Source organism: Lissotriton helveticus, chromosome 1_1 (genome assembly GCF_964261635.1).
Source record: "Lissotriton helveticus chromosome 1_1, aLisHel1.1, whole genome shotgun sequence".
NCBI classification, from domain to species: domain Eukaryota; kingdom Metazoa; phylum Chordata; class Amphibia; order Caudata; family Salamandridae; genus Lissotriton; species Lissotriton helveticus.
This window is the reverse complement of record NC_136057.1, coordinates 752,671,873-752,697,526: the sequence shown is the minus strand read 5'-3', so window position 1 is coordinate 752,697,526 and position 25,654 is coordinate 752,671,873. Positions and strand designations below refer to the sequence as shown.

Below are 25,654 nucleotides of genomic sequence, written 5' to 3'. Positions count from 1 at the left end.
ATGTTAGTGTTTGATGCATCCCTAACACATTTTGTTTTGTCGAGGTTTTTTGTTCATTATAGAGGATGGAGGTGATTCACGCTCGATTTGTGGTGTCTCCCAATCTGATTCTGCTCTTGGAATCAGTGGTTCCAACCAACTGCAAAGAAGAAAACATGAGGGAGACAAACTTATATTCTTTCTGAAGAAGAAGCCTAGTTATTTAGCCTTTTTAAATCGTGATCAGATGCCAGCATCGAAGAGTAGAATGGCATTGTTGTTCTCTCGGTACATACTTAAGACCACAAAAAAACCTAGGGCCCGATTCACAAAGATAAACTCAGACGCTTTTTTTTGTTGCATATTTTTTTAGCGCAAACTCGACCCGAAGGTATTGGAGCGCTTTAAATGAGCACCGTATTTACATTACACATTCAGGCACGGGGAGATTAAGTGTTATGCCCAGAATCCCAGGATGTGGACGCGACACCGAGGCTCGAACCCTGGTCTCACGCACCTTTGTGAACCGGGCCCTCTGACTTTGGAGCTAGCATCCTGTTAGCCAGTCTCCAACAGATAACATAAACAATTGTCCTGCCCATATGATTGATTTTGCTGCTATATATTTTTTGTAAAATAGGATTTCCGCAATTCGCCATCACTCTGTTTAATGCTGCCATTCGTTGAAATGTTGCAGCCTGAATGTTATAGAGCTGTATATTTCAATCAAGGAAAATCAAGGCGCTGCCTGAGCAGAAGAAGTGGGTCAAATCCAAACTGCAGTCAAGGAGGCACAGCTTCGAAGTTCCAAGTGGACAGGGTGAATTTGTCATGTACATTTGTTTTTGAGCCATAAACATTTCACAAATTAACGTCGATCAACATGTTGTAGCTTGACACCAAATCCTCTTGCTGTCAGCACTGTAGTGTGGTTTGCCATGCTTTGTCTATGATATTGCAGAGAATTGATGGCGGTAATTGTAACACTAGAAATCATTTTGTAAATTCTTTATAGCCACTAATTGCTCATCCGCAAGAGGAGCTCAGAAACTGAGCCTGGGTATGCTCCAGGCGCTGAACAATACTTGATCTGCCAGTAAGAGATATGTCCAACCTGTTGGGAGCATTGACATAATGAGGTAGAGCCTCGAGTATGACTACGCTGAGTTTGGTGGCGTTTTTTGAACTAATTTGCTAATAATTATGACTTTCCCCATTAAAGACCTACAATAGGGAGTTTATTCTTATACCATGAAGCCAAATGGTGTCAGATTACTACTGAGGCACATAGGGAAAGCGCACTCGTACTTCTAACGGTGATGTGAGCCCACAGTAGTATCTATTACGCACTAAAAAACTACAATAGTGGGTTTATTACTATACCATGAAGCCACATGGTGGCAAATTACTACTGAGACATACAGGGCAAACGCACTCGTACTACAAACGTTGATGTGAGCCCTTAATATTAATATTTCTACTTCAATGCACTCCATTTTTGAATAATGTAGACCAGGTGACAATAATAAATACCATTTGTCCACGACTTACACCTGTTTGTTTTTACTAGAGCGTTGCTCCACCTACCTGAGCCGCAGCCAGGTGAGGCGTAGCACCTACGTCCTACCAATTAGGTAAGTGGACGACAGCCTTGATGTTGGGCTCAGTACATCATGTGTGGGTACTGGAGGTTGAAGAAACAGATTCTCATACCTAGCATTGAATGTGATGTTATTATACAAATACCAATGTGTCTTTGTCGTCTTTATTTGTTGTGGTGTTTGTCGGACACGCTGACATATTCCATTTGGACGTTACCTCTCTCAGAATCTTGGAGGACTGTCACAGATCCAAGTCGTCCAGGTGACACTTTTGGATTTTATAAACACTTGAGATTTTTCATTTATTTATTTTTCACTATAATGCAGTAGCAAAGTTCTGGTGCTGAAGAAAGCAGTGGACACCTGGTATGGTCCATATACTGCTGAAACATGTCGACCTTTTCTATCTAAATAGTAGCTATTTGTTGAAAACTACTATGTTCCCGCACTGGTTTTTATCCTTGGAAGTATGAGAGGCATCTAATAAATCTTTTTTCCTCTCCACTCTCCAATTTTATATTATTCACTTTTTTGCACTCACCCTATAACGCAATGCTTTTCAGTTATCATTGTAAGGTTACCTTTCATACACCCTTAGTTACACTGGGGCATCCGTTCAATTTTTCAATACTTATGTTGGATGCAGTAATATCCTACTCGGTGTAAGGAGTCCCAAGTGATGATAAGGGCGGCACCGAACGAGAATTTATGGGTACTTTTACACTCTGGAAGTATCACTCATTATTTGGGATTACGCTTTAGTTGGGATAAGGTTGGTGGTTAGACCCAGACTCTTTCAACAACTTATCTATTTAGACCCACAGTTACTTTGTGTTTTTCATAGTTATAGAACACCACCATCCCTCTCCTCCCCACTGCCTACTATCTCAAACAAAATACAGATATTTGGGTATTGTACAGGGGTAAGCCTAGAATGTGCTTGAGCCTTGTCGTAAGGAATAAAAACTGTCAAGTGGGATATTGTCTCAAACGTTCATATATAAATATCTGTACTTACCCGGTGTAAATCATTGTTGGTCAGAGAGAAGGGCAGGTTGGATACATAGGCCGTACTCTTACTAGGTGCTAGTCCCCCACTCATTTTGCAGCTGTGAAATTAATTTTCAATCATATGTTAAAGATTGCCTTGGAATATCAAACACAATAGTGCTCGCAATCGCCTCCATAAATGAAAGTGCCAAATCTTAGTAAGCCAATTTATTCAGAATAGCATTTCAAGAGTGGGAGTTAATACTGAGTTCAAGGATAGAGAACATTTCATTAATATGCAATTTTAGACCTAATCAGAAGAGGACACTGCCTAAACATACCTAAGCATCTGAACAACAGATATAAATATTGGATATTTGTGTAATTTCTCACTTTGAAGAAGCCCCCAAAATGTAAGGAAAAATGTTAAGCGTGCTGATCTGAATGAGGCTTACAATTTACACACTACTATTCAGATAACGAGTCCTTCTCGTTCATCATGCCTCCTGGCTTCCTATATCCAGAGAAATAGATCCACACAGAAATGAGCAAGACAAGTGATACTGTAGGAACAAACATGGATTCTAGCACACGCACATTTGAGAATAGACTTAAGAGGTCATACATTTTAGAAATGTCACCCTTTAATGGCAAGCAAAATGGTACTGTATGAAAATACTTGAAATAATCTGAATCGCTAATAATTACTTTGAACTCTTTCCATGCCATTATTGGTTAGCTTGCCTTAGCCATTAGAGAAGGCGACCAACGATATGCAAATCCACCTCAGGCTGCTCCAATAGGAACAGTCCAGTTTGAACTCCTAGGCCACCTTAACTCCAAACAGGAACACAAGCGTAACCAGACTGGTGTTTATTTATTTGAGTTTTTTTTATAGCGCTAGCTAGACCTGAGGGTATCAGAGCGCCTTACAAGACATAGCATTGACGGAAGGATTCAAATGAGACATAGTTTAACAAGAAGGGATAAAACAGTAACATAAAATACGTATCTCATGAAACCTAGCGTCCTCCTTGCAGTTTTTGGAACCAAGAGACCATCTCTATATTTACAAACTTTGTACTACAAATTGTATGGTTTCTTTTGAGCCTGATCAACGGGGTGAAGCTTTAGTCCCACTGCAGTTAAGAAATGGAATACTTACAAGAATTAGGGTGAACCACAAAGAACTGATGGATAGAACTGAATTAATCGGAGTGACTGGAACCTATTCACTTTCATCATTTTAGCTGGTCTGTGACATAACTAAAGGAGACTTGTCATTTGCAAATCAACATTAGTCCCGCGCTATACAAACCGGCAAGCCCAAACTGCTGGGTAAACCCAAACAGTTAATACTATATTGTGTTAAAATTGAATCTTGTGGACCAGATAATAGTGCCTATTGATGAGGGCCAATGTATACTGGACTTGCTCATTAAGACGTTTTGGTGTGCACATTGCTCATGAACCTGGACTTGAAACAACTTTATTAAAGACCGCTTGTGATTAAAAACTATCAATAAATTAGCATGCTGGTCATTTAAGATCATACAACACATTTACTGGTATGTGGATGACAATTTGGACATAGATTTTCTTTGTATCCCTTAGTAATCACGGTGAATGTATTGCCATTAAACTATGCAAAATAATGTTTTATGTTTGTCTAACCTCTTCACACAGTACTCGACATCAAGGTTACATGAAGATGCTTATGCTAAAATTGTGTAAGATCTTAGTTATGAATAATTTACTGTTCTGCAATACTCTGCTAAAAAAGTAAAACATGCACTTTCGGTTCTACCTTTGTAAAATAAAATATTGCTTAGAGATTGGTTACTATCTCCAGAAACAAACCCAGACACCAGAATGAAGCCGGGAGTATGGAACTGATCCAGGAAATAATTCCCAGCAGGAAGGAAAGAGTGGAGACCAGAAAAAACGTCTAACTCTCCAGGCTAAGCACCAAGGTGAAGTGAAAGGAGAAAACTATGCGGGAACATGTATCCAGGGAGGAGGAGACCACCACCGGGGTTAGAATAACAAACACAGGCTTTTTTCTTTAACTTTTCGATTCCTAAGGTGGCTGCCACCACTTCCTGGTAGAGGTGTTGGCAGCCAAACAGACCCATCCAGGCTCCGCGTCCCTAGATATTCAATGTTTTTTTAGCATTAATTGCAAAAAAAAATACTGAATGGATTTACGCCAAATTACATAAAGAACTCTTTCTGGACCTAGATCTATTTTTCTTCCAAATTTGGTGTAAATCCTTTCAGCAGTTTAGGCTGTAGGTATGTCTAAAGTTCTTATGGAAAACATGTTTTGGGAACCTCCTTTTTCTCGGCCCCCACTCGATGCACCACCCCAAAACTTTCCATGCTTAAACTAGTCAAAAAAGATCACATTTAAAAAAAAAAATGTGTGTAGATTTGTCTGGCGGCACCAACGTTATTAGGAACACAAAAAAATGCATTTCCTATGGAAACACGATCCTAACTATAACTAGTGGATATATATATATATATACTAAAGATATACTTCTTAAATCTGGAAATCGATCAGGATAGGATGCTATTTTCTTAGTATACGACCCAAGACCCTTTTTTTAAAACTTGCTGAAGGTGCTAAGAATTCTCTCTGTGAGGTGTTACTGTGAAGTCAGCAACAACAACAAAAGAAGAAGTTGTCTGTCTCAGAATTCCTTGTTCCGCTACCCGAGAAGCAGAGGAGGAAAGAGGATGCAGAGGCAGCCCTGCTACCCAGATGAGGGGCACAGGACATCCTCTAGAAGGGTTCCCAAAAGACACTGCCTGCGCTTGTTTTTCAAACCCCAATCACCCCCTCTTGGTGTGTGGGTGGGGGGGGGGGGAGTGGCATGTGTCTAGGGGCATAGCTTCTGGGGGGGGTAATGTATGGAGTGGAACCTCCCCACCCCCCAAATAATTGTTCTGTTACTTACGATGCTTTTTCTTTTTCAAGCTACAGTGGTCCCTTACAAGCAAGGATATGTAGTAAAATAAATATAGACACAGTCGTTTCTACATTAATGTGACATGTCCAGCCGGACAGAGGTCTAATTTTTACTTTCAGGAAAATACAAGAAAAAATCTCCACCAATTCAACAAAGTGGGGCTCAAGCCTGTACCCTACTAGAACAAACACGGAAAATACAGTAGAGAACGTAAAACAAAAAGGGCTTTTTAGGCAAAAGCTTATGATTCTGTAATTTCCACCATTCAGATAATAGAACAGAAAATTCAACAAGCACCTTTACATGTTAGATGGCACATGGTACAGAAATGTATAAGGTACGCATTTGAAGTCGACGGCGTTTCGATCCCACTATTAAGTTATGGGGATCATCATCAGGACAAGAATAAAATGCCTAATAGATGTAAGCCTCATCTGCCATAGGGAAGCCAGCGAGCGTTCTGCCGGTCTAGATAAAGGTTGCTAATGATAACTGGTGAGACCTAAATCGGGCACCAAGTAAGAAGCGTCTATGTTAAAACGATCGCTTCAATTGGGGAATAATCCGAGTGGATGGGCTTGCTAACAGTCCTTCACGGTGGAGAGGTGTTACTTACGATGCAGCATAATCAGTTCTGCTGCCGGTAGTCATGTGTTTATTTTTTCAAGATTACTGGTCTCAGGAAGAGGAATTGCTGAGAGTACAGGTAGGGCCATGAGCTTAAATCCCACATCTGAATAAAATTGGCAACAGACATCCTCTAGCAGGGTCCCCCACACACCCAGCATGCCCTAAGACCCTGCCCCTGCGGTGGTGAAACACTACAGATGAAATCCTTACAGTACAATCTCATAAAACAATTTTAGTCAGTTCAGTACAAGGTATCAACGCCTGTGCTGGCGGTTTTTAGTCTGCAATAACAACAATGCCAAAGAGTAGCCTGAACACATAAGCTGTTGTTCACTTGTTATCCATGCAGGCATGACAGTGTTCGAAAAAGCAGTCTTTAAAGTGTAATGCTCAATAAAGAAGTTTGTCAAATGAGTTTGTCAAAATAGTAACAAGGACATTTAATGCAGACAAAGGAAGACCTTGGAACGAAGAGTAGTGGTGGAATTTGCGGTGCAAACATAATTTCTGGACAAAATATGCAAGTGGGAATCACACAAACATCTTTTTGAAGCTTTATTTATTGTTATATCATTAAGTATTATAACAATGTCTGGCCTGATGCTTTATGGCTCCGAAAACTTTGATGACCTCCTCCAAACTACGTCTCATCCAATTCTACTACCTCCACATGGCCTACCATACCCCCGCGCGCCTCCCCAGGGCAGGACTGCGCCCCTCCCCAGATTCCACAAGATGCGGCCAAGCCCCGGCTGATTTCTATCATATGGTCTGGTTATGCCCCAATCTTGCCCCCTTCTGGTCGGGGGTGGAGTCTGAACTTACACAAACTCTGGGGTGGCAGGTCCCTCATGATCTTCTACGCCTCCTTTTGGGAATCTTTGACGGGCTATATGGTTCTAGAGCCGACAAACTATTCTTGGACACAGCAGTGGCTAAGCGAGATATCGCTGCGGTCTGGGCTCAGGCCAAACCTCCTACCATACGAAAGTGGCACTGGGGGGGGGGGGGTGGATTGGTGTGCGGCCCAGGAGGAACCCCTCTTTGAGGCTCGGGGTTGTTCTCAGACATTTCAGAAGGTATGGGGCAAATGGCTGAACCTACTGTCTTGAGAAGTGTGCTTGTTTTTCCTCCCACCTCGCTACACTGTCTTTCCGGTGGGGTGGCTTTCTCAAAGGCGCTAAATTATGGCTGGGATTTGTACTGTCGGTCAACAGTGGAATGTGTTCTAACATGCAATCACGAGCTGTCCTTTGTATATTTGGTTTTTTAAAATGCAAATAAATTTGATTGTCAAAAAAACAATTATAACATTGTATCAAAAGGAAAACACGATGATGTTGGTAGCAGTGTTATAGATTCACACCAGCAACCAACCAGGAATTAAAGATTTCCAGAAACCGAAGCATGTATCACATTTAACTAATAAATGTTAACCACATGGACACTTGTTTCCAATGAACAGTGCTGTAAAAGAGCTTGCCCAGCCTCCACCACCTAGTTCCGCCCAATATGAACCAAGTATGTTTTAAAACTCCCTAAATGTCCCTGGTACGGGATGAAATAGGATGAAGCATATATTTCTACATTCTTTCATTTCAAATTGCGATATACCTGATCCAGTCTTCTACCCTGGGAGTTGATCCTTGTAACCATGACACCGCTGGTCATGGTTACAGGGATCATTTTGACTAGAAGCAATGGAAGAGCAGCCACTAGCCTAACTTGCCAGGTTATTTTGAAAACAGCCCAGAAGGGCCAAAATCAGAGCAACCAGGAGCTAAAACTCCAGTATCCAAGCTGTGATGCACAAAGCACAGCTCTAATTAACATCCACATCTAGACAAGCTGTAGCCTGGTTCATACAATCTGTAGTTGGAGATAAAGGCATACAACGTCTTCAAAAAATGCAATTCAGCAGAGACGAGACGAACCCTGAACTGATGCAAATATTCTTTATTAGAGCCCAAACACCAAGTCAACCATGATGCGTTTCAGCCCGCGAAGGGCCTTGATCACATGACAAACGCTGAGAAGGTAAGGTGACCTTTTTAAAGTGCCGGCGTGCCGAAAAGTAACCATGGACATAGAGGACAGACTATTGTCTCCCTACTTGCGGTTAAACAATCTTTCCCAGTTGAATATGCAGTACAAAACAATTTCGTTATACATGTAAAATACAATGATAACCCGAGCTAAAGTGCATGATCACTACAAACCGTACAAAATGTAAAAGCATGTTAAAAATTATGTTAAAAATTAGTTAATCCATAAATAATTTCCAAAATATAGGAATATTAGTTTTACAACAACATTATTTCTGTGTACATGCCTAATCATTTTGAACCGGTCATTCATTAACCATACTCTTTGCTTAGGTGCGGGATTTAGTAAAAGACCAAAAATAAATTAGAAGGGACCCATTTAGATATTATTACCCTAAAACAACTGTTAAGTCTTAACCATCCATGTTACTGCAATTTCTGGGAAAATAAAGCCCAAGTGGGCCTAATTCAATGTGCAAACAGTAATTTGGATACAATTAACTGTGCAAACTCCGCAAATAAATACTTATAAATACATTTCAGCACACTACAAAAAACAAAAAGTGTCAAAAATATTTCATAATACCAAAATGTGTAGAAAAAAGTTTAAAAAACCATTAAATAGGTTAGAAGAGCAGCAATATACTAGTATGTTATAAAACAACAAGAATAACTTATATAATAACTTATATATATCTATATATCTATATCTATATATATATATATATATATATATATATATATATATATATATATATATATATCCACACGTGTCATATTGGGTGGAGATAAGGCCTAGGACCTCCAGCAGCTGTGTATGGAACTTGGAGACCCAGGTTCGAGTCCCAGCCCTGGCGCCGTCATGAGACATCAACATCATGTGATTCTGGGAAAATCACTTAATCTCCCTGTGCTTAAATATGTGTAAAATGTTTTTGTGTGAGCCCCATTTTCTGTACACTATCTATTGTCTCCCGAAGCCTCATATAACCTACATGAGGCTTCGCGAGACAATAGACAGTGGCCTACAGGTACACATAAACAAGTTACATACCTTCAGTAATGCACTATCTGGTAGAGACTATCTAGCTGCAGATTCCTAACCTTTGAATTTCCTAGGATGTCAGGCCGGATCCGGAAACTTTTGCTGAGCAATACCCCTTGCACGCACCATCAGGTGGCTCCATTCGGCTCTCCAGGACGTCATCTGCAGCTTCGATTAGGACGTCGTGGTACCTATATAGATGTCAGTACTTTTAGTTTTTTCCATGCCAGGAGTGCAGAGCCACGAAGTAATTGATGTAGTTGTGTGCAAAACTAGGGCCTTGAAAAGGGGAGAAACCCTAGCCTTACAATATTAGTCCGCAAAGCAGGGAGGCATGGGTGGGGCTGTAAGGAATCTGCAGCTAGATAGAGTATTTACCAGCTAATGGGTTAATGAAGGTGAGTAACTTGTTCATCTGATAGAGACTTCTATCTGCGGATTCCTTACCTTTGAATTAGATACCCAAGCCATACCATCTCGGGGGTGTGTTGCGGACCAATACCTTATACTAGGAAGTCCTGCAGGACCGAATGAGTAAAATGCCCGTCTTTGCGGGCCTGACTGTCCAGGCAATGGTGCTTGACAAATGTGTGCAAGGATGCCCACGTTGTCGACTGGCAGATGTCAAGGACTGGAACACCCTGAGCCAAGACCGTAGTCGCAGCCTTCCCCCTGGTGGAATGGGGCAGGCCCTTAATCTCTTAGGGAGCTGCTTCTTAGCTAGGGCATAGCAGGTCTTAATGCAGAGACCGACACAGCGAGAGATTGTCCTTTTCTGCACTGCCTGTCCCTTCTTGGCACGTACACCACAAAGAGTTGGTCATCCACCCAGAACTCTTTTGTGCAGTTAAGGTAGAACGACAATGCTCTTTTTGGGTCCAGGCAGTGGAGACACTCCTCTTACTTAGAGGGATGCGGGGTGGGCATTGTGATGGAATTACGTACCACGGTTGAGGCGAAATCTTAGGGGACGCGGTGTTCGTTCGAATAAAGAGCCACGAATGAAGTACTCTATTGTTTAAAACCCACAGCACAATTTTGAAACCCGCGACTTGGATAAGAAACGTAACCAAATACGGTTGTTTTGTTAATAGACCAGAGGACTTGGATTTCGGTTTGACGTGTTTGTATTTGAGGGGCTGTGGTCGAGGAAACATAGGCAATCTCCCAAACTAGAACCTCTGTTTACAAGGAATACTGGGAATATCTGAAATGTCAAAAAAATACACAAAGACCTAATCGCCATTCAACCTCAACTATTAGTTGAAGTGACTTGAATTCCAATACTGATTGCGAATGTGTCACAGAAACGCGTCAACGCTCATAATATAGGTGGTGTTAAATTTGGCAAGAGTCAGCATCAAACCACAGACAGGGAATTTAGACCCATGCTCTATGCTGTCTACATGCACAGCCAAAGTAACACATAAAAAGACATTGTGCATTGTCTCTGTGGGTTCTCCTTTTTAATTGTACTTTTGGAGGACTGTGTTTTTAATAGAATGAATTTTTATGTCTTTTGAATTTGGATTATCATATGTATTTATATATTTTTAAAAAAAATCTTCTTTGCATTGAATAAAATATATGAATAATTTGATTACAATAAGTGGTTGATTTATAAGTGCCTTAATTATTGAGTGTGGCTTTGTATGGTATAAAAATTGAGGTTGGCGTAGGGGTTGGTAAAATTGGATCTCATTCAAAGGGAACCCTCTTGTTTTAACATGATGGATTGACCAGATGGAATGGGATTACAACCTTTAGCAAGAATGAAGCACGGCTGCAAAGTACCACCTTGTCCGGAAAAAAACATTGTGTAGGGAGGCTAGCAAGATAATGCCTGCAACTCACTCACTCTCCAGGCAGATGTAACTGCCACTAAAAAGGTTGTGTTGATGGCAAGCAGCAGGAGGGGACAGTTCTGTAAAGGGTCAAAGGGAGCACACATAAGATAAGTGAGGACTAAATTACGGTCCCACTTTGGCATAACAAAGGGCGTGGGTGGAAACCAGTGAGCCAGCCCTTTTAGAAACCTATGTACATTTGGAGACCTAAAGAGAGAGGGCTGGTCTGGTAGTAGCAGTAAAGCAGACAGAGCAAAAATATAACCCTTGAGAGTTCCCATTGAAGAGCCCTATTGTGCACAGGTTAGAATGAATAAAAGAAGAGTGGAAAGAGAAGCAGAAAGTATAATACAAATTTCTGCCAATGGCAGGCGTATACCGTCTTAGTGGCGAGCAGCCTGGCTTCCAAAATAAAGTTACATGGGTCAAAATCCATCAACTGCCGCTGCTCAATCTCCACACATGGAGGAGCAGAGTTGACAGGTTCGGGTGGAGAACCTGCCCCTGCTGCTGCGACAGAAGGTCCTCCAGAAGGGACAGTCTGATTGGAGGATCGATGCTCATCTTCAGAAGCTGGTGATACCAGACTCTCCTTGCCCGGTCTGGAGCCACAAGGATGACTTGGTCCCGGTCGCTCCTGATCTTCTTTAGAACCCTGGGCAGGAGTGGTATGGGTGGAAAGGCGCACAGAAGGCCTGAGCTCCACTCGTGTGGAAAGGCGTCGCCGAGCGATAGCCGCCTTGGAAACTCCAGCGCTCAATATTGCTAACACTGCATGTTCTCTTCGGGGGCAAACAAATCTAACCAAGGTTCTCCCAACTGCTGAAAGAGATCTTGCACGATGTCCGACTGGAGACACCATTCGTGATCCGCTAGTCATTGCCGGAGGAGTTTGTCTGCCCTAGCCTTCAGAGAACCTGCCAGGTGTTGAACCACCAGGCTTTTGCCCTGCTGCTACAGCCATGTCTAGAGACGCAGGGCCTCTCGACAAAGGGTCCACGGCCCTGCCCTACTTGTTGCAGTAACACGTCAGTGGTTGCCCATTCCACCTGTATTAACTTCCCCTTGACAGAGGGAAGAAATGCTTTCAATTCCAATCCAATCGCCCGAAGCTCCAACAGAGTCAGACTCACTGAAATAGAGGATCGGGAGGACAGTGTCCAGAACAGCTCAGATGAAAGAGAGAGTCTGAGAAGGAGTCAGGTGTGACTTCTGCACATTATTAAGAACCCCAGCGAATGCAGGAGGTTTGTCTTAGTCTGAAGGTGGGAGACAACAGCCTGGAGCAAAGACGCCTTCAAAGCCAGTCGTCGAGGTAGGGGAAGACTGGCACTCCTAACCTTCGTAGAGGAGCTGCGACCACTGCCATCACCTTGGTGAACACCGGAGGGGCACTGGAAAGGCCGAAGGGGAGCACGGCAAACTGAAAGTGCCCGTGGCCAGCTTGAACTGTAGGTAACGCCTGTGGCCTGACAGGATGGGGATGTCAAAATAAGCATCCTGCAGGCCCAACGCTACCATCCAGTCATCTTGGTCTAGGGTAGACAAGACCTGAGCTAGACTAAGCACCTTGAACTTCTCTTTCTTGAGGAAGAGATTGACGGTCTGAAGAATTAAAATGGGCCGCAACCCTTTGTTCTTCTTTGTAATCAGAAAGTAGCGGGAATAACAGCCACTGCCTACTTCTGAACCTGGGACCCTCTCTATAACTCCCCTGCCCAAGTGAGCTGTAACTTCCTCCTGGGGCAATTTCATATGATCCTCCGCTAGCTGTTCTTGATTTGGCTGAATGGGAGGGGGAAGAGAAAGGAACGGAAGACAAAAGCCCTCCTGAATGCTCTGCAAGACCCACTTGTCCGATGTTATGGACCTCCAGTGGGGGAGATGATAATGGATTCTGCTGCCAATTGGAGTGGTGTGGTTTTGCAGAGTAAGACTAAGAGTGCTTGGTGGCTGCGGCTAGTGAGTGCAGGTGGCCGACGACTTCTGACTACCATTCCTAGGTCGGAATGAACTGTGTCTATGTCCCCGCACGGCTTGGGAAGCCTGCACAGGACAGTGGCTGGGATAGGGCTGACGCAGCTGGAAACCCCTTCTGTTGCCACATAAGGGGCGAAAGATAGACTGGCCAAAAGGAGAAGAAGAGAGTTCCAAGGATCTGACCATAGCTCAGGAATCATTAAACATCAATCTGCCTTTTTCCCCCCAAAAGACTGGTTCCATCAAAGGGCATGTCCATCAAATTTGCCTGAACATCGCCTGAGAAGCCAGTTGTCCTAAGCCAGGTGTGGCGCCTCAAGGCCACTGTCATGGAAATCGATCTGCCCAGCGAATCCGTGATATCAAGGCCACACTTTATAGTGAACATTACTGCATCTCTTCCGTCCCTAACTAATTGAAAGAGCACAGCCTGGCCTCCTTCGGGACTTGTGGCAGCACTTGAGCAACCGTCTCCCAAAGCGAGTGGGAGAAACGTCCCAATGAGCAAGCAGTATTCACCGGCCGCAATGCCAGGCTTATCTTCTTACCAAATCAAATCAGCTTCTTGGATTCCCTATCCGGAAGGACGGAAGGGAATGCGGCCTAGGATGTGGGGGCCTGCACCACCAAACTTTCCGGGGTCAGGTATTGGCTGAAGAACTTTGGGTCACTCCGAGTTGGGAAATGGTGGCGTGCAATTGTCCTATTCACAGGGGCCCCAGGCTTGAACCACGTGCCTAGAAGGACACCATTTAGTGCTTCGTTAAAGGGCAAAAGGGGTCCGTAGGTGGAAGCCCCAGATTGAAGCACTACAGTCAGGAGATTAGTCCTGACCTGTACGAAAGACAGCTCTAGTCCAAGGACTATGGCTGCCCTTTTAACCACCAGGCTTAGCTGCCGGTTGGAACCAGAGGAGTAATTCCCGCTGTACAAAGAAAGAACTACAGGAAACAGATATGATTTTGCAGCAGCTGTTGGGATAGAATTGAAATTGAATAACATTTATATAGCGCATGGCTATGCGGAGGCATCCCAGCGCTTACAGTAGCAGCAATGAGGTGTTGAGCCAGATTAAGGAAACAGTAGTGTTTTTAGAGATCTGCGAAAGGAGAGATGATTGGGTTCTGCTCGCAGATGGTGGGGAAGAGAATTCCAGAGTCTGGCGGCACTAAGCGAAGAATTGTCGACCTCCATTTCTAGCCTTCCTGATCCTAAGGATAGTGGCCAGGTTCAGGGTTTTAGATCGAAGACTTCTGTTGGGCTCATAGGGCTGTATAACATTGTGAAGAATGGGTGGGCCTGTTTTGGATAAAGATTACATAGGGATTTGAACTTGACTCTCTCTTGGACAGGAAGCCAATGCAGAAATTTCAGGGCAGGCTTGGCAGACTGATGTTTGGGAATGCCCAGTAAAAGTCTTGCGGCCCAATTCTGGATGGTTTGTAATTTCAAGAGGGTCGCGACAGGGGCCCCTAAATAGAGCACATTCGCATAGTCCAGCCAGGACGGGACGAGGGCCTGGACCATGATTTTCCTGGCCTGAAACGGCAGGTGAGGAAGGATTTTCCGAATCATTTGCAGGACACCATAGCACGAGGCGGCCGTCTTCCGTGCCTGGGTTTTGAATGTAAGGTTTTGGTCGATCCAAACACCTAGACTCTTCAGCTGGGTCTTGGGAATGGGGGGCTGTACCTAGGGAGGCAGGCCATATTTCTTTTAGATTGAGTGGAGAGCGATTACCCAGGATCATGATTTCACTCTTTTCCCCGTTTAGTTTGAGAAAGGAGTCGCTCATCCAAGTCGCATCAGCGTTCGCATCTATTTTTTTTTTAAACATATTTTATTGGTTGCGCTGTAACAAAATACACAATATAGTCCAAAGCATCGCCATTATACTCCGAGTCAATACCTAGAACTTTATTTTACATCATATTAAATGTAATCAATTATTGCATCAGTTCTTCAACTTGATAGTGGCACTGTATACTACCCATGATTCCCACTCTTCTCTCTATGTAAATCCAACCTACTTACAAAACAACTTCTGACCCCGCCTAATTCCCCCCCCCCTGCCACTGGTGTGTGTTACATGAGGTACAGAATACAAGCTATAACTCGAGGCCCAACTGCAACCCAAGCGATCCCATGACTGCCGTGTACATGACCTCCTCTATCAGCCAAACTCCCCATTCACTCTTCCGCTGTCTGCTGAGCAATCAGCGATTGTACCAGCATCTACCATGCTGTCGCCGTTTCCAGTGCTTTCTCAGTCAGTCAGTCAAAGTACTTTTATTCGATTTAATAAAAAAAAAAAAAAGACATGAATACAAATACATCACAGGGAATAAACAGTAACGGTCAAGTGGGAACAGATATGACATTTGTATAAATAACACTTAATTAAAAACACAATTAAAATGTTTCTCAGCGTTACATTTCAAAACAAACAGTTAATTCATATGCTAGGGGAGAATGCCCTGAAACCTACGGCGAGTATTATTAACACGAACACACGCTACCAAGTAGCTTGCTACATGAAAAGTGACTTGTGCGCTAGATAGGAGTTGCAAAAACAGTAGTGCGGGCCTCACCTGGGTGAAACCTGCCTCCCTCAAAATTGGCAGGAGGTATTTTTTCCTAATTACTGCGTAGTGGTCACAAAACATCATAAAATGTAGTGTGTCCTGTGTTGAAAAATTGTCACAGTCACAGTGTTTAGCCTTATCTGGATTAGTCCATGTAGGGAAGGAGCCAAGCATAAAGTGTATTAAGTTAAAACGTAATCTTGTAAGGAAAAACCGATGAAACGGTCTCGTTACCAAAATAAGGTAGGGTTCGAGACCAGGGGCAGTTAAAAGTGCATAGTTTCTTCTCACAAAAGGTTTCTCTATCTCCGTTGCCTCCCGCTCAACAGTAAATAAATTTAGCAGAGCAATTTTAATTTCCCTCACGTCTTCTCTTTTTATACATCCTGGGGTGTGAAAAAGCTCTGGTCTGACTAATTTCGTGAGCATAACCTTGATCTAGGCCAACCATGGGATCTTATGAGCTTTGTCCAAGGCAAGGCAATCCTTGAGGATCATGTGATTAAGGGAGATTTCCTGGTTAAGCCAGGTTTTAATCCAGCAAATGACAGGGGCGGATTTCAGTAAATCAGTGACAAAACCCAGCCCTAGCTCTGAGTGGGTTGAAAAGGTGGGGGTGGACTGTGGAACGGAGAGGAGAGATCTTAAAAATGTATTCTCCACCTTTTGGATGTTATCTTGATTTATATACCCCCAGATAGCAGAACCGTAGGATGGCTATTGCCAGACATCTGGCTTTGTAAACTTTAAGTATAGCCTCCATTGGTCTGGCTCCCAGCCGTTTGGCGAATCCCAGCAAAGCCGCAGATGACCTGGCGACTGCATTGCTTTTAGACTTTAATTGGGGGCCCCAGGTTTCTTACTCATCAAAGATGACACCCAAATAGGAGAAGTTGGGAACCCTCATTACTTCTTCCCCCTCACAGAAGAAGGATCTGCATCTCCTTTTCCTATTACAGGCTCCCACCACCATTACCTGGGATTTAGCAGTGTTGATTTTCAGGTCTAATGATGACAAAGTCACCAAAAGAAACAAGCAGTCTATTCAAGGCAACCCCTGATCGGGCTAAGAGGACCGCGTCGTCCGCGTATAGGAGAACCGGAATATTGGTTACTCCTACACGCGGTACGTCCACAGTGGCCTCTGCTAATGCTGGCTCCAAAGCATAAATATATAATGTAAAGAGAAGGAGGGCCAGGATACATCCTTGCTTGACCCCCCTCTCCGACTTAAAATGACTTGTGCACCTCCCCGCTTGGGTAACTCTAACTGACGCTAGGAGACCACGGTGAAGGTCAGCTAAAAAAACCAACTAAGGGAGGATCGATGCCTAGTTCTAAAAGGACCTTCCACAGCTTTGACCTATTGACTAAGTCAAAAGCCGAGGAGAGGTCCATAAAAGCCATGTATAGGGACCCCTCCTTAGCGATTGTGTATTTACTGATTAAAAGTTGGAGATTCAAGCACTGGTCCACAGTGCTTCTCCCGGCCCTAAAGCCGTACTGGGCGTTAGGCATGATACCACTATCCTCAAGCCAGTCTGTGAGTCTGCCTAATATGACTCTGCCTAAGATTTAAACGGCAGAGTCAATTAGGGAGATGGGACTGTAACAGGCCGGATCTCCACGTTGTCCCTTTTTAAAAATGGGTATAATAATGGACTTGGCCCAAGACTGCGGGTGGGTATTTTCTCTAGAGGCATTGAAGACATTTGTGAGGATCTTGGCCCAGAATTTCGGGGCACTCTTATACAGGTCAGCTGGGACCCCGTCTGGACCCGGTGCCTTGTTGATTTGTGTTTCATTAATGGCTTTTTCAACGTTTGCCTCCTCGAAGGCCATAATAGGCCCTAGTTGGCACGACACAAAGGTCACTTGAGGGGGCTCAGTACTCGGCTGGGAATAAATGCTGCCAAAATGGGCGAGCCATAACTCATCTGGGATCGAACATTCCAAAATATGGTTTTCCACCCCCCAAAAAAAGGGCTGATTAATAATGGCCCAGAACTTAGCACTATCTCGCAAGGCCTCTTCTCATAACAATTCAGTCCAGGCTTCACTTTTAATCTGGCATTTACGGGCGTGAATAGTTTGTTTGTATAATTTCCGTAATGTTGCTATTTGTGCTCTATCTCTAGGCACTTCTTTCAGAGCTTTGTGAAGGACAGAATGTGCTTTGGGTACAGTTATGGTCGAACCATCTTTTACCTTACCAGTGCTTTCTCATTGTTCGAACGTCGTGCTTGTTGGAATCTAATAGCGCTTTCACTACTGGCCCATTTGTTGAGCTCCGCCTTCCATCTCTTACTGTTAGGGCCCTCCTTCGATTTCCAGTGCAATGTTATTTCTCTTTTCACTAATAATAACCCCAAATCCACAAATTTACTGGTTACCTTCGTCTTGGACGTGTGGGGAAACCAATGCAGCAAGCATGTGGCTATATCAAACTCTGTCGATCAGTGACTGCATTCAACAGGTCCCCCACTTCCTCCGAATAACCCCCGTACTTTGGACATTCCCACAACATGTGCTCCAGCTCCACCCCTCCCCCTGCACATCTAGGACACGCTGCATCTTGCACCTGAAAGTATTTCCGGATCTTACCCGGTGTTAAGTATGCTCTGTGTAGAATGAAGAAATGTACCAGCTGGAACCTTGCATTCCTAGTCCCTTTCCAAGCCCTGCGGAGGATATGTCCCCATGTAGTTTCCGGTATTGGCTTCCCGATGCTTGCCTCCCATTTTTGTTGTAACGTGTCTAGTGGTTTTAGTTCCTCATTCAGCATCCTGGAGTAAAGGCATGTAACCGTCTTGAAGGTTCCTGCCGCCATCACCACATACAGACATGCCATCGTTGTTTTGGGCTCCACAGATCCCTCCCTCAAGTGTTCCCTAATTGCAGCAACCAGAGCCGCGTGTATCAAAAATCCACCTCCAGTTAGCTCATATCTCTCTTGTAGCGCCTGATAGGGCAGTAACTCGCCACCTTCATATAAATCCCCCAGTACCTGAATCCCTACCTGTTCCCATTCCATCAGAGGCGCCCAGTCTCCACCATGAGGTAATGCTGTTATCATCCCCAATGGGATTTCAGGAGCATAGGGATGCAGTACTCCAGCCCTGCGCTGGCTACGGTTCCAACATAATCTCAGCGTTTTCTCTTCTAACGAGAGATCCCTAAGGGTAAGCTTTTGCTGCAGGACTATAAATGACAGTATATGTCTTTGGATTCCCCTGCCTCTCAGGTGCTCCGGGCCTCTGAACTCCACTGCAATTGCTTGTGTCAAAACCTGGAGTTGTGCTGCTAAATAATAGAGCTTGAAATCTGGAACTGCTAGCCCACCCTCAGCCTTCGGTCTCATTAGTGTCGCTTGGGCCACCCTCCGCCTTCCAGTTCCCCAGAGGAACCCCACTACCATGGATTTCAGCAGTCTAAACACCGAGGACGGTGGGCATTGTCCTAAAAAAATATAACAGCCGAGGTAGGGCTACCATTTTCAGTAGTGCTATCCGACCCATCACAGACAATGGAAGCGTCGCCCGTTGTGTCATGCTACCCTTCAAAGCCCTCACACATCTCCCTATGTTCCCCACCAACAGATTTGCGATTTCATGGTAAATACGAACCCCCAAGTAGGTCAGGTACGCCGGCTCCCAGCGCACATCCCAAGAAAGCTCAGGCGGTGGTCAGCCCGGTCTCGCCGGGAACAAGCATGTCTTGTTCCAGTTCACCCGCAGTCCCGAAATGTCGCCAAACTTTGACAACAAGTCAGCTGCCCCCTGCAATGCTCCCTCTGTGTCTGCCAAAAACACCAGTAGGTCATCCGCATAGAGTGATATGTACTGCGGCTCCTCTCTAAATCGCAGGCCCTCGAAACTCTGCCCTAATCTAGCTCTAGCCGCCAAAGGCTCTATTGCTAGAGTAAATAAAAGCGGAGACAAAGAGCAACCTTGCCTCGTTCCTCGTGCCACTTGATATTGGGTTGAGCTCAACGCCCCCACTCGCACTCTTGCCACCGCGGAAGAATATACCACCTTAGTCCAGCACACAAACACATCGCCCAATCCAAACTGTCCCAATGTTTTGTATAGGTATGGCCATTCCAAACTATCAAAGGCTTTCTCTATGTCCATGTAGAATCGTGGGCATATGTCAGCCCCGCTGGTCATCCCCATAATCAAAGTATCATATACACTCGCACTCCTGGTTCAACGTACGTTGTTGGTTGTTGCGTGCTCCAGAGTGTGCTCTGCGTAGAGTACTGCAATTCAACTGTATCAAAGCGTGCCCCTTAATTGAGGAACGTCCCCATGTCACTGCACTGTCCCCTCCTGGGGTTGCAAATTGTCTAAAATGAAATTACCACATCATTTTTCTTCCAGAATTCGTACTTTATTTCATTCTGTTTCAAAGATTAATTTCACTCAATAATTAGTTTATTTTTGTATTGTCATTTGCATTATAATAACAATCTCCAGCCTCCTCTCCAAAGCATTCCGGCTAACTTGTAGCCTTCATCAGGGAACTGTGTTCTGTAAATAAATTGATGCTTTAAATATACGAGGAATCAAAAAAATATAAGGAACTGTAGTGTAAAAGAAAAGTGATGGTCATGTGAGTCTTGCAGCAAAAAACGAGCATTATATAATCAGAGAATGGTACCAAATCAACGTGATGTGTTATGGTATGATGTGAAACGGATCGTGAGTTCTTATAGATCTAATGATGTGCACCAAGGTGTTATCTTCGTGAAAACCAGCGAAAAAACGGTAACATCTAAATTTCAACGTACTGTTCACATCGTGCAGTAGTGTAAGCGCTTAATTCTGATCCGTGCAACGAGGTGTTCCAATATGCATAATGCGCTAATTCAGGTTTTCGTGATAATATTGAAGAAAACGGTAACGATCAATCTGTTCAAAACCCGAAGTCGCGTATGTGCGCGATTACGATCTGTGCCATTATTCCGCCTCATAAGTATCATGCAACTACAGAGATTTTTACAGAGTGCACATTGTAGTCTTAAACGGGTGCCTAAACAAATATAAACAATAACTTACTGGAGAACGACACAACCAGCGTCTCCTCTCGTCGCGTCTAGGCGTGTAAATAAACAACAGAGAAGAAGGACTATATTCTAAATCTGGGTGGGGGGCCATATAGGATGGTGCAAATAATGACATGTGAAGGTAAAAGAAGGACTACATGAAAATGGATAAACTGCCGGAAAGGTAAAAAACGGGCTTAACCAAAGTTGCAAAACATGCCAAAAAGAAATTGTAACCTTAATCGAGAGTCAAAAAACAAAGGAAGCTCATAAAAATAAATTCTGCATGATCCACAGATATACTTTGTTGAATTAAAAAAAAAATGATCAGAAACAAGGATTATGTAATATACAATCACTATAATCCAATTTCGTTATAAGGGAAAACAAACTCTGTGTTAGCATTTGAAAAGTCAAATCTGATTCTAAATCTTATAATCATTGTCTCTATAGATAACAATTGTACCCCATCCTATCATTCATTCCCATGGGTTTTAAAGTTTCCAGTTTGTAAATCCAATAATTCTCTTGCTGTAGTAAGTTCTTGTTGTTATCCACTCCTTTTCTTCTGGTAACCACTTCCAGGATGGTGTATCTTAGTTGACTCACATTATGTGAAGCTTCACAAAAGTGACTGGCTGCTGTGGATTTCATCATCTTGTTGCGAATATTAGATTTATGTTCATTTAGCCTGATTTTGATTTTACGTTCAGTCTTTCCTACGTATCCCTGCCCACAGGGACATTTTAGTAGGTAGATTACATTCATAGAGTCACAAGTTGCACACACTTTCAATTTTATTTCATATCCTTTGCTCGGATGAGTGATTGAATTACCCTTGATAATACTGTTGCAATGACTGCAGTTGTGACAGGGCACAGTACCCCGATATGTTTCTTTGTTCTCTTTGTTTAAGTAATTCCCCCAAATTTTTGGTTCTCTGATATGCAAAGATCGGTTCTTCATTAAAAATGTTCTTGAAGTCTTCTTCTTGGGACAATATTGACCAATGTTTTTTGATGATACTCTTAAATACCTTACGTTTTGTAGAATATTTGGAAACAATAACTGTCCTGGTGTTCTCTTTTTTTTTTTTGTCACCTTTGTCAAAAGATCTTTTCTACTCTTTTGTGCACATCTGTTTTAAGCCTGTTCCAATGTTTCCTGGGGGTACCCCCTATCTTTGAATCTACTCTCCATTTCCTTGATTTGAATGTCTGTTCTTTCAGGTGAGGACACAATCCTCTTTACTCTAAGCATTTGAGAATAAGGAAGATGTCTTTTCAAGCTTTCCTGATGAAAACTATTGAAATGAAGTAGATTATTCCGATCTGTAGATTTTCGATAGATGTCAGTTTCAAAACCTGAATCTTTTCTGAGGACTTCCACATCTAAGAAGGTACATTTTGTAGAATGAATTTCCGAAGTAAATTGGATGCGTTCATTCTTTTTATTCAATTCTTCGATGGCTTTTTGTAACATTAATTCTGTCCCCAGGAGGGGACAGTGCAGTGACCAGGGGATGTTCCCTAATTAAGGGGCACGCTTTGATATATCCCCCATAATCCTCAGCAATCGTCATATATTCGTAGACGTGTTCCTAGTCGGGATAAATCCAGCCTGGTCTCCATGTATTAGGGCAGTCATGTGTTGCAGGAGCCGGGTCGCCAAGATCCGACTTAGGATTTTATAATCCATGGTCAGCATTGACAGTAGCCTGTAAGCGGTCATGTCTGTACCCTCCCGCCCCGGTTTTAATAAAGGGATAATAAGCGCCTCCCTCATGGATAAAGGAAGGTGACCCAGCTCTCGTGCTTCTTTATAGGCTTCTAACAACCGCGGGGCTAGCATATCTACATATCGCAAGTAAAATTCTATGGGCAGGCCGTCCACCCCTGGAGTTTTATTTCGAGCCATATGCTTAATTGCACCCCTGATCTCCTCAAGAGTAATGTCCCGGCCTCAGGAGTCCGCCTGTTCCTCTTCCAGCTGCGAAGTGGTACACTCTCCAAATAGGCTTTGATTTCTGCCTCCCCCGCCACCAGAGCACTTTCATATAATGTCTCATAATACTCCAGGAATCGTGCCAGAATCTCTCGCTGGGTGTATATGACGTTACCATTTCGTGCCTCGAACGCCATAATTGGGGAGCCTCTCGAATTGGGATTAGCCAACCATGCTAACAGTGTTCCCGCCTTATCATCCTCGGCATGAGCCCTCATGACATATGTCTTATAATCAAAGCATCGCAGTCTTTCTCTTTCCCTTGCGACCGCCTCCTTCGCCTCCACTACTTCCGCCTGCAATTCTGGATGCTCCGGCCTGGCCTGTTCCTCCGCCCTCAACTTACGTTCCACCTCGTCCACATCACATAGTAGTACCTTCCATACTCCCACATGTTTGCTAATACATAGCCCCCTTATCACCACTTTAAAGGTGTCCCACTCCACTGCTCTAGTAGAGGCCGCCCCTTCATTTTCAGTAAAGTAGTGCTCTATGCCTTCTCCAATTTCCCTCTGGAAAACCGGATCCTCTAATGTTTCCGCCCGCAATCGCCAAGTGGGAATGGCAGATTTTACTGTCATCTAGTTCACGGTAATTAATAATGGGTTGTGGTCAGACAGTGTCCTAGTCAAATATTCCGAGTGCACTACAGTGGGCACCATCGCCGTTGAGCATACAATTGCGTCCAACCCAACGTGGAGTTCGTGAATCGCCGAAAAGAAGGAGTAGTCCCGGTCTCGAGGGTGGTGGTTGCGCCACACGTCCACCAGGTTGCACCTATTTTGCTACTCCAACCTGCCTTTGGCCAACCTATGGCCGGGGGAATCTGCGAGTGGAGGGTGTGACCTGTCCAGTGATATGTCTACAATGGAGTTAAAGTCCCCCCTATCACCACAGGGCCCGTCAAATAATGTGCTAATATGCCCGAAATGCGGTCAAGGATGCGTACTTGATCCACGTTTGGCGCATATATACTGCACAACGCTATGTCCCTACCGTGCAACCGCCCCTCCACTGCCACATATCTGCCCTCCAGGTCTATTGTCTGTTTCGTGACCAGAAAAGGGACCCCTGGTCTTACCCAAATTAATGTCCCCGTGCAAATGCTGAATATGAATCATATTCAGCATTTGTGGTCATATTATATGATGTATTGAAAACCTGTCCTCCCCACCTGCGCTGCAGTGCCTGACCCTCTGTTTTGGTAAGATGGGTTTCCTGTAACAATGCTATGTGTACCCCCTCCTGACTAGGTATGCATGAACTTTATGTCGCCTTGTCACAGTATGCAGACCCCTCACATTCCAAGTGATGAAACGCAATTCAGGTAACGTCCCCATTGCAGCTGAGCAAAGTCCCCCATTCGCTCCGCACATGTCCACACATCCCAGTGGCCCCTATTTCCCAACCAGAAAACCAACTCCCCCAAACCCCCACGCCCCCAAGAACAGGACCTAGAACAAAACTGCCAGTCCCCATCCAAACCATACCAACAATTAACACACAACTAAGCCCGCCAATAGTCACTGCAGGCATGCCTTATGGGCAGATGGGGATGCTCGGTGCCAACAGGCGACCACGCAAACTCCTGGTCCCATCCCGCCTACATCTCCTATAAAAGCACACAATCCTCTTCCCTCCTGCTCACTTTTCCAGGAACCATGGCTCTCTCATCCATGTCTAGTTCCGCTCCACAAAGCTATCTCCTAATGCCCCCCCCATCGTAAGCAACCAACTTCCCATTCCCTGCGGCTACAACAATATCCTCAAGCTCATCAGAGATCTCCAACACCCCAACAGCAACCCCCCAAAGCGCTTGCCCCCTACTCATCCAGTAGTCCATCCGCTGTCAGCGGTGTGACCGTCGGTCCCCAGAGGCTGTCCGTTTCAGATATCTCGGTGTAAGATTTCTCCTTTTCCCTTTCCGAGTCTGTGCCCTCTCGTGAGTTGGTCAGCTGATTTCCTGACAGTGCCGATACCACTTCCAGCACCCCTCGTCGTTCCACCTCAGTCTGTGATGTCGATGGTTTTTGCAGCCCTCGCCGTCTGCGGTGTATTCGCTGTGATTTGCGGAGCTGATGTTCTTTCGAAAATTCCGAGACCTGAAGTCCCTGTCGGTCTGTCCCAGCTCTGTAAGTTTCCAACCACGACCACGCCTCATCCGGGGTATCATAGAACTGAGTTTTTCCATCCATAATTATCCTCAGCTTGGCTGGGAACAATAGGGAGTACTGGAGCCCCTCCATTCTCAATTCCTTCTTAACCGAAAGGAACGACGCACGGCGGCGCTGTATTTCCAGAATGTAATCCGGGAGTATTGTTACCTTGCCGTTGCCGACTTGATACGGGCCTTCAGTGCGTGCCTTCTGGAGCAAGAAATCTCGGTCTCTGTAATGGAGCAGACGGGCTACTACAGGGCGGGGCGGCCGACCCGGGAGCAGTGGCTTCGCAGGCACCCTATGCGCACGTTCTAATGTGTAGAAGGAGGATAGTCCCTCAGGGGCCACTACCGTCTTCAGCCAGTTCTCTAGATATTGCACCATATCAGTCCCCTCTTCTTTTTCAGGCAGGCCCACCACGCGAATGTTATTACGTCGGTTCCTGCTTTCCGCATCCTTAGCTCTCCTCTTCAGCGCCTGGACACGATCCAACGCATCCGCCACTTTTTTCTCCAGCGCGGTCTGGGCCAGCGCCACCTCCCGGAGCACGCCCTCCACTTGCTTTACCCTGTCTACCAGCTTCGAGTGGGCATATGGTCGCACTCCACCATATGCCCACTCAGGGACCCCTGGCCCAATCGTGTTGTGCCTTGTGGCCCGTATGCCTCACATGCACCTAATTATGCACCACAGTGTTTAATGTCGCCTTGCTCCCCAAGCTGCGAGAACACGTCCTCACTCCAGCAGGCCGCCGTCCCCCAGGGAGC

At 44.6% G+C, this 25,654-nt stretch overlaps 1 protein-coding gene across 1 annotated transcript in view; it reads right to left on the bottom strand.

Moving 5' to 3' along the window:
* The window catches only part of ZCRB1 (zinc finger CCHC-type and RNA binding motif containing 1), a 162,304-nt gene that overhangs the window by 89,469 nt on the left and 47,181 nt on the right, over nt 1-25,654 (bottom strand). Inside the window, exon 3 of the mRNA XM_078674292.1 lies at nt 2,599-2,689. Within this exon, the coding sequence (XP_078530418.1) occupies nt 2,599-2,682 (84 nt within the window). The 5' untranslated portion in view covers nt 2,683-2,689. The remainder of the gene's footprint in view (nt 1-2,598; nt 2,690-25,654) is intronic.